Below are 10369 nucleotides of genomic sequence, written 5' to 3'. Positions count from 1 at the left end.
CACTCTTTCAATTCTCCTCCCCATCCTGCCTAGGGAATGAGTGAGTGGATGCATGGTACTGAGTTACAGGCTGGGTTTAAGTCATGGTGCTTGGTATAAGGTTTGTTGGAATAAAGTAAAATTAGTGATAATAGCAAGATATAACAATATGTTATAATAATACCAACAATAACAATACTGATAATACTAATATGGAAGAACAACAAAAAAGATAAATGAAAGCTCAGAAAACACAAGTGATGCACAATACAATTGCTCTCCACCTGCTGACCAATACCCATCCCCACCTGAGCAGTGGGTAACTCCCTCCAGTTTATATACTGGGCATGACGTGCTGTGGTATGGAATACCACTTTGGATAGTTCAGGACAGCTGTGCTGGCTGTGCTCCCTCCCGGCTTCCTGCACTCCTCCTCACTGGCAGAGCATGAGAGGCTGAAAAGTCCTTGACCAGGGTAAGTGGTACTTAGCAACAACTAAAACATTGGTGTGTTATCAACACTATGCTCAGGCTAAAGCCAAAACACAGCACTGCACCAGCTACTAGGAAGAAAATTAACTCTGTTACAGCTGAAAACAGGACACCAATGTAAAAGCAGGACCCACTCCATCTGAAAATCACCTCAGAACTTTCTCAAACAGGTTTTGCTATTAGGAACCACAAACTGCTGCTATCCTTGGGCAAGCTAAGGAGAGCAAGACATGTTCACAATGTCCATTGAAAAGCAGCGTATTCAAGTCAAGGACTGAAACATTCTGGAAAACAAATGGAACAGAGACATGCACTGGGGGATATATTCTGCACAGTAACTGCCAGAAGTGTCTGGGGCTGATGCTCAAGGCTAACAAATAAACAACAAAGAAAAAGAAAGACCAAGTGAAACACAGAAGCTGGAGAAGTATCTCTTATTCAGACTCTGTAGACAGAGCTTTTATGCAAACTGCAGTGATTACTGTTTTACTTTACATAGGAAATCTTTATGTCTGCAAGAAAGTGACTCTTGTTTCCAAGAAGACGGCGTTTTCTTTCTCTCCCTGTCTCTCCTCTCTTTTTAGGTGTCCCCTAGTACATTTTTTTCCATAACCCAAGTTTTTTTAAATAGATAGAATAACAACAATAAATAGCAATCTCTTTTTTTTTTTTTTTTTTTTTTTGGGAGAAGTATCTTAACAAGGTGTTTACAGGGTTTGGTTTATTTTTGTGGATATGAGAATTGCTCATATGAACAGTGAGAATGAGGAAAGCAAGTGCTAGTTTCAACTGGAGTTTTTTGTATAGCAATTTCAGCTTAAGACAGTCTGAAAGCACATCAAACATCTTGTAGCTCCAAAGCAGCAGACCCACAGCTGAGGATGTACTCTCAGCAGTTGCCATTGCTGCACCACCATCAGGACCAGCCGTGTTAAGGATGGCCAAGAGTGCCCAAGGAGTGTCCTCCTGCCCATGTTGTGAAGGGGTGGCCTGTCACTGGGTTACTGAGAAGACTGGAAAATTACACGGGTGGTTTTAGGAAAGCAAGAGTATTTCGGTATCATGATGCAAGTTGAAGATGTCCCTGCTCATTGCAGGAAGGTTGGACTACATGACCTCTGAAGGTCCCTTCCAACCTAAACTATTCTATGATTCTAAGTAAGCCCCATTTTGATTGTATTGCAAAGTTATCTGAAATGTCACAAATTTGGGCTCGGGAGGGAAAGCTCAGACATTCTGCCAGAATGAGTGGCTTCCTGCAGTTTGCTTTGGTGACTAATAACATCATCATTGTTTGAGTAAGAGCAAATGTCTCGAGTCCTACACTTGGCAGGTATGAGGTCAGAGAAGCTAAGACTGATGCTTTTGAGAGGAGTCCTCTCTGGCAGAAACTGCCAGTTCAGCCTCATTTCATGAAATCTCACCCACCGCAGCTGAGCAGACAGGGAAAGGATTATTGCCATGACCCCTTGGGTGGAGCTTGGTGACAGGAATGCCCCTACCTCCTTTTACCAGTGGTTAAGGGGAAGCTGTGACAATACATTATTTCCCATGTCAGGGGACTATCCCTGATCCCTTGCTTCGTTTACTCCTACCCACTCCTCAGACATGACTTTGCCATGAGGGACACCTGCAGCAGCAAGGGGAAGACCTTGGCTACTCTGGGGGTAGCGGTGACTCACATTCACAAAAAGGGTAGGGAAAAGACCATGGAAACACTTCCAGTGGAAAATCTCTTTGTGTCTGCTGTCACTCCCACCCAGTGAATTGGATCACTGAGGGGTGACCAGCTGCTTGGGTACAGTGATTCATAGCCCTGCCAGTGATGTCCTATGATCCCTGGCTAATACTGCCAGTTTACAGGGAGTGACAGACTTTGTCCAGTGTGGGAGCACATCTGAAGATTCAAAACGGTCATGGTTTCACAGCAGGGAGAAAGCAGAAGATTTATTTTTATTGCTTTAAAATGTAAGTCAAGAGCATCACTCCACACAGTCGCTATCAGCAGTGCTTCCTCTTGACATTAGAGCTCAGGTGCATTTGGAGTCGGGCTTTGAGTAAGAGGAGAAATTCATAAGTGAGGAATGCAGAGAAAACCACAAAAGCTGCACAGGCAGGGGCTAGGACGGGTGCTGCTGCCACCAGCAGCTGTGGTGGGCAGCAGGAGGCATGGGAGCATCTGATGCTGCACTGATCCAGCGCCTGCAGGCAGAGCTATCCCCCGACCTAAGATTTAGTGGCCATTTGCCAGCATGAGCAACTGGTGCAAAGAAGCAGTTACTGGTCTTGCCTTCTCACCGCAGTTCTGGTGGGTCTGTCCCCAGGGGACCCCAGCCCTCCCTGAAGAACAACAGAACGCAGCATCTTCCAACAGTGCTGCTGCTTTGAGGGGATGATGTGTGCAGCACAGATATGGGCAAAGCAGGTGCTGTATAAAGCCTCTCTGTTTGAATGTCACATTGAAAAGAGAGGCAAAGAGGGCAGTGCAACTCTAGAACAAGCCCTGTAGCAGTTTCACACAGGTGTGAGTCTTGACCATCACAGCCCTGAGCCACCTGGGCAGAAATAACAGAAATGTGTATTACATAAAGTTACATATTTGTGGGTAAAAGTGTGTGCATGTATGTACACATTTATTCAAAATGCAGGGAATAACAAGTAAGCTGACATGGATATGCATAAAAATGGAAAAAACCATGTGTTTTATATACATAAATATGCCCAAAGCTCACATGCACAGATATGACACATTTTATGCCTCTCTAAGACTTTTCTTGTGACTACCAGGAGTCTGGCTTATTTATAGTCATAGCTACCTCAAGACAACATTAAAACTTATGAGTAAGGATGACTGGTCTTCCTTTACATAAGACAGGGAAATTGCTTGGTGTTGTCTGTATATGCAAGCTACGTATACCAGATACTGCATAAACACACAAACCGATAACCATCATATTAATAAATGGCATATAAAAAGAAACCCTTTCAGCTGTCCACTACTGCTTTATTGGAAAATAACAGAAATCATAAAATCATAGAATGGTTTGGGTTGGAAAGGACCTTAAGATTATTTAGTTCCAACCCCCTGCCGTGGGCAGGGATGCCTCACTAGACCATGTTGCCCAAGGCTCTGTCCAGCCTGCCCTTGAACACTACCAGGGATGGAGCATTCACCACTTCTTTGGGCAACCTGTTCCAGTGCCTCAGCACCCTCAGTGTGAAGAACTCTACAAGGAAGACTGTAAAATGAAAAAGAAAAAGGTTTTGTCTTGCAGTTCAAACAGCCACTTAAGGTTTAACCAGCACAGTGCACCCTTGGTGCTGCACTGAAAGGAAAGCTTGCTTTACCTCTTTGACACAGAACTTTCACATTACGATTATGTGGTTCCTTATTCATGGAAATAACATCCTAACCATAGAATATGTGATAATTAAACCTTGTGAATAGTGTTAAGTAAGCAATTTGAAATGCTTTTTCTGGTATGGTTCCTCCGTGGGCTGAGCGTAATTTTTGTTTCTGACATAAACATGTGTATGGTCTCGGTTGCACTTCTTCTCTAATCCTCACAACCACCAGGCATGAACGTGTTTGCTACGTAAATGGTTTTGATGACTCCAATATGACTCACACTACTAGGGACTCTTCGCACAATTAAAAATCTACAGGATTATAATTTTTCCCTTAAGAAGCCAGGAGCAGGCAGAACCCTGACCCTTGCTGTGCCAAAATCAGGGCAGGGCTTGAGACTGGGTGATTCTAGTAGTAGAAAACTCCTCTCATAGCTACAGTCATGGAAGGTACTTCACAGAAATGGTTGTCTCTTTGGTTTGGACAACAGGCAGCAGCACGGTTCAAATCTCAAGCGATCTCATGAGCTTTTATGAAGAGAAGAAAGTTAGCACAGGCTATGGACATGCCTCAGCTTTAAGATCTGAAACCAATACGAATACCAACGCATGAAACTAAAGGCATTGCTAACAACCTGCTAACAACTAGGCTGTTGCTAACAACCTGGAAATTTTGGAATTTCCAAAGTCAATGAAGTGACTGTCTCCATGAACAGAGTAATGTAAAATATTTAGTGCTGATCTGATGCAAGCAGAACTCATTTTAATCACAACACATTTGATGTGAGTTGGACAAGCCATACAAATCCATGTAGGAAGGCCAGTGAAGTCAGCTGCACTGCCCATGAGATCCCACAGTAGGACACCTCCTGCTCCTCCTGACCATTCCCTTCTGCACCTCCACCTGCACGGCTGCATCTCCTTAGCTCTGCTTGTAGCTCTCTTAGGGCTTTTGGGGACCTCCATCTCATCTGCCAGGCTGGGAGCAGCTGCTCAGAAAAGAGGAGGAGATGAAGGCAAGTGCTGCTATGAGCTTTCCCCTCATCTGTCCATAAGAGGGGTGAGCTCATGCCTGCATTGGCTGGTGGCACTTTGCCAGGAGGCAGGGTGAGTAGGAAAAGAGAAGAGTGAAAGCCAAACATCCTTAAAGGGCCATTTTACCCTGGTCTGTTTAATTTGTCGGCCAAACCCATGAGGCTCATAAAGAAATCATAAAAACTTCTAATTGTTCAGTGGGGATTTTCTGAATCTGTTTTTCTTTAATACTAAGCAAATTATGGTTTACTGGAAGCTAGTGACAAAACAAGCAAAGGTTCTATCATACCGGGTTTTGGGAAACCCTGAAGATTTCAGTGACGCCAACAATAAATCACTAGCATTGACCATTCACCACCATAGCTGCTTGCCAGAGCTGGCTCTAAACAGCTGCAGACTGTATAAATAAAAAGCAAACAGGAAAAAAAATGTTGTTAGATGCAGTTCTGAGCCACTCCCTGTTTTCTTCTAACTAAAAAACTTACACGTATCCTATCTAAGAAAATATATGTGTGTTTGTACATATGTGTACATACACACGTGTTGTAATACATGGCATACATGGGAAAATGACATTCCCTATCTGTGAGGTAGCATAGGAACACAGCCACTATCTTCCTAAAACCCAAAATCTCTTTTGCTCCCAAACAATGGATCCCTAAAACTATCAGTAACTGAGTGACTGCCCGTGTCCTTCAGGTGCAGCACAATAAGGTCTGTCACTGTTGTTTGTTTCGTATGAGACAATCAAGAACTTAACAGATCTGAGACTTCATCTGTAAATCCAATTTTTTATGTCCCTTTTCAGAAAAGGGACAGCAGACTGAAATAGTGAGTTTATTGCTTCTCTTTATGTTTTGGTGCAGTTAAATAATTTTCACTTCTCTGAGATACTAAAATCTGCAATAAGTCTAAATTTAAAGTGTTGAATGAATTTATAGTTGAGTAAGGTATGAATGCTCTTAGTGATGGGCTGTGACAACCCCCTGGCTGAGTTGCTGCTTCAGCCGCACTACAAGGGAGACTGGGACTATCACCCAGTTATACCTGGTGCAGCTGCTTAAAGAAAAAAGGGAAAAGTTTAGCTTTTGAGATGGAAGAGTTTGGGCCAAGTTTGAGGTACATTAAAACATTTTCTTTGGAGGAAACTGCCAAGCACAGGTGAAGCCAGAACCTCACCCCTCTCTGATGAGAGATCAGAGTGACCATGGATTCCAGAAAAGTGAAGCAGGTACTTGTTCACAGGCATAATTCCTCACATGAACATTAGATACAGTGAGAGAGGATTAACAGTTCTGACCTTGCATGCCTTCTTCATACAGCTATGGTCTCCTTCATTTCATATGAATATAGATGTTACAAGGACAGCAAACTCAGGAATTAAATTAAATAGGTATCCTCCAGCTCGACATCTGCTTCAGGTACCAGCACTAAAAGCAGTAGTCTGAATGCTGAAACACTAGCACATTTAACCCAGCAGTTGCATTAACTCAGTTTTTTCAGGATCATACACAAGTGGAAAGATGAAGATGAAATGACTCACCATCACCATCTGCTGAAGTGCAACCACTTTCCCCAAAAGTGGTGTGAAGAAACAGGACGAAAATGCTCAATACTGTACTTGTCTGTGTCATCCTGAGCACACTGCATGTGTGCAGTATGTGTGTGTGTGAAACCCACGCTTGGGTACTTTATACTAGACGCAGAACAAACCCATTGCCTGATAAAGAGACCTCAGTCAAGGGGAAACGTAAACATGCCGACAAGGATGACTAGTGGCAGAGCAGGAAACTGGTATGAAGATATTTGTAGAGCTTTTACTTTGAAATATGCTTCCCCCTTCAGAACTAAGGACCTTCTCGATCAGGCTCATTGACTTACTGGGCCAGATCTGATGAAGTCCAGTGGGTGTGGAGCATGTTTCATGGACACTGCTCCTGGCTTGGCTAGCGGGATATTTGCTGCTGATTTTCCTGAGTGCATGGTTTAGTCCTCTCATCCACTTTCCTCTCAATAGAGGTATACAGGTCCAAGGGAGAAAACTTTTCCAGATAAGAAACATTAAGAGTGATTATTTGTTATTCTTTAAGTGTGGGCATCCAAAGGAGCATGGGCAACAGGTCAAGGGAGGTGATTCTGCCCCTCTACTCTGCTCTCATTAGACCCCATCTGCAGTACTGCATCCAGGTCTGGAGCCCTCAACATGTGAAAGATATGGACCTGTTGGAGTGGGTCCAGAGGAGGGTCACAAAAATGATCGGGGGAATGGAGCACCTCTGCTATGAGGAAAGGCTAAGACAGTTGGGGTTGTTCAGCCTGGAGAAGAGAAGGCTCTGGGGAGACTCTGCTGTGGCCTTCCAACATATAAAGGGCAGATACAAGAAAGATGGAGAGAGGTGTTTTACCAGGGCCTGTAGTGACAGAACAAGGGGCAATGGTTTTAAACTCAAAGAGAGTAGATTTAGATTGGACATAGGGAAGAAATTTTTGATGATGGGGGTAGTGAGGCGCTGGCACAGGTTGCCCAGAAAAGCTGTGGGTGCCCCATCCCTGGCAGTGTTCAAGGATGATTTGGATGAGGCTTTGAGCAACCTGGTCTAGTGGAAGGTGTCCCTGCACACACAGGGAGATTGGAACTAGATGATCTTCAAAGGTCCCTTCCAACCCAAACCATGCTGTGATTCTGTGAAGTCCCATATAACGCAATGCTGACCTAGAAAAGCCAATTTAAAGATTACTCCTTCAAAACCTAGCTCCTCAGAACAAAGCAGTGCATCTCCCATTTTTTCAGGCTTTGAACAAAACAGAGGCACAATGTGGAGCATAAGAGGAGGTGTTAAATACTTCCTTCGCACACTGACTGTGGTTGTATACACCAACGCACACTAGAGTGTGATGCAGGGCTACGTACTCAGCTGACTGATGTGGCTAACTACAAGTGAGCTAAAGACCTGAAAGTGAAGAGCAAGCTCTGGCACAACTCTGGCTGCACCAAAGAAGTTTTTTGTCAGAGGCGTAAAGGAAACTGAGGACAAAGTTAGTGAAAATGCCCAAGCAAACAGAAAAATTACGGTACTGTAAGACTCAATAAGGAAGCCACAGCAGCTTTTTCATTTGCAAAGAAACAATTTAAACTGCTCCAGACCCAAAATGATGAAAGCTCAGCTTTAGTGTCTAGAAAACTGTCTTTCTTACCAGGACATCAGAGACTGTCCTCCCGTGTCACTTGCTGCCCTGAGCAGGGAGCAGCAGGCTCCCCTGTCCTCTTTTAATGGGAAGAAATGGTCCTCTTTCTGTGAGAACTCAGCATGGGTGACTGAAGGTAGGTGTCTCCCATATGTGTGTTGAGTTCCTTCTTGTGATAGGACCCTGAGGCTCCCCACTGAAGTATTTCCTGAAGGTGCACTAAGCCTAGATATACACAGAAAAAATAAGTTTGGATTCACTGGTTAATATGTAGGCATTTACTGCAAATGTCAGAGCTTTTCATTATTTGCTCTCATCTAGCCAGCTGAGAGCATGATTCATCTCATCCTAACAAAGGCGCTCGAAAGATGCAATCTAAATATGTTGAATACGTTTATCTCTCTCCACTGAATTTAGAAAGGGACCAAGGTGAGGTCAGTAGATGTCTGCTACAATACCTCTCACCCACAAACAGGAGAGGGAACTACCAGGCCACAGTGACCACACGTGCAAAGCAGAGCAAGAGATGGACATGGGGCCAGGGAACCTCTGGCAGTGGAAGCACTGTAGCCTGACTGACCCTCACTAAAGAGGGGGACTTGACTTAAAGAATTATTTGGGTCACTGCCCCATTCACATGATATCACTTCAGGAAACCCCCTCTTTCAGAGGTCTGAGTCAGTTCATAGGACTTTAGGAGTCCTCATGTCTCTCCACCATTTTCCTATGATTGACCCAAATTCATTGAAGCCAAACTTGAATCAATGAGATTGGGTCCTGGTGTCTTCACACGTCTAAGGCCTCTCCCTAGCTTGCTTTAGCGAAAGGATTTCAGCACTTGGCTTAATAATATTCAACATCATATTATTCTAGAAACCCTCAAGCTATTTTCTACCTCATTTTCAGCCATAAATATCAATAAAGGAGGGTTCTCCTGTGCAAACTGATTGCTATCTGGAAATGATACCTTCTCACTTTAAATTTGTCTTGTTTATAATTGAGTGGGCTATCACTTTGATCTTTTTTTCTTTTTTCTTTTTTCCTGTTTCAGCTGTAGCAAACTAAAAGTAAAAGACTTTTCAGACATAATATTTTGGTTGAACCTGAACAATCTTATTATCAGAGCTCTGCTGCTCAGGGGATTTCCATGTTGTCATAGCTGCATTTTGTCTGGGTGGGGAAACAAGGGACCACAATGAAAAGAAAAAAACTAGTATGAAGAAAAACTCTGAACCAAAAGTACATTTTGTTTTACTTCTGGGTCTCTGCTTCAGAAGCTGTTTGGTTTCTAAAAGATATTTGAGTCCATCTGTGTCACCTTATTGCCTTCTTCTTATGCCCTGGAGATAGGAAAGCAAATTTGTGAAAGCCTAAATCTTAGGGCAGCCAAGTACCCAGGAGAAGCTGAAAGAAGACTGGATTACTTTTCATTTGCAATAAATTTATACTGCTTCTGCCTCCTAATTCAGAGTTCCACAAAAAAAGGGAGGAAAAAACAGTTAAAACAGATAAGAGTTTTGATGGTCCAGCGAAAACGTACCTATGTTTTATTAGTTTGCCAGCCCTCTTTGGGTCCCAGCACTTTGCTTCTGAGTCACCCTAGACCCTCTTACATTTTTGGCCATGAACAAAATCCAGATTACAACCACTATGACTGGGGAAAGCAATTTTTTCTGTGCCCTGTGTTTCACAAGTGTGTGCTGTCCATGTGGTGTATCAGCTCCTCAGCACTTCCTGCTCACCGCTCCACACGATCCAGTGCTTCTTGCGCTATCACTTTTGTTGCAGCTATTAAAAGTGACTAAGCAAACCATCTACAAATTAACATTTCTGCTTGCCTCTTTCACTGTTTGTTCACTTGTCATTTATTGTCCTGAGAACACAAGCACAAAAGTCTGTTTTGATTCTGGTTTGGCTCAAAAAAATGGAAAACGATTCCGCACATAAAAGATTTAAGTCTATTATCAGTGCCTGCCTAGAAAAATGAATTTATTGGACATCACCCTTCTGCCAGCTACATTTTTCAAATGTTCCAGTTCAGAGAGATCCCAAAGCATCTATGGGAGCCAAATGAAGTGGGTCCTCCAGACACATCCCAGTGTGCAGAACTGGAAAGGGGTCATGTAGACACTGATGGCTGGAGCGTACAGGCATCTGGGTGTTTGAGGAGCTCTGTTGGTGTGTCCTGGTCAGATATCAGTGGGTAAAACCATGGCCCAGCTTGGGACCGTGAGGGAAATTTTCTCATGTTGAGATTTGGCAGGAGTTGTTGGGCTCCTGTGGCATGGGGTTTCCTCTGTTTCTTGGGATATCCATAAATTATCACAGA

General features: G+C 43.5%; 1 protein-coding gene across 1 annotated transcript in view; it reads right to left on the bottom strand.

Moving 5' to 3' along the window:
* Positions 1–6614, bottom strand: part of IL7R (interleukin 7 receptor) — a 16590-nt gene extending 9976 nt beyond the window's left edge. The window contains exon 1 of the mRNA XM_010018551.1: positions 6398–6614. Within this exon, the coding sequence (XP_010016853.1) occupies positions 6398–6488 (91 nt within the window). The 5' untranslated portion in view covers positions 6489–6614. The remainder of the gene's footprint in view (positions 1–6397) is intronic.
* Positions 6615–10369: the final 3755 nt, after the last annotated feature.

The sequence above is a fragment of the Nestor notabilis genome, unplaced genomic scaffold, assembly GCF_000696875.1.
Source record: "Nestor notabilis isolate BGI_N333 unplaced genomic scaffold, ASM69687v1 scaffold7577, whole genome shotgun sequence".
Lineage (NCBI taxonomy): Eukaryota > Metazoa > Chordata > Aves > Psittaciformes > Psittacidae > Nestor > Nestor notabilis.
The sequence above is the reverse complement of the archived record's forward strand: the minus strand, read 5'-3'. Positions and strand labels throughout refer to the sequence as shown.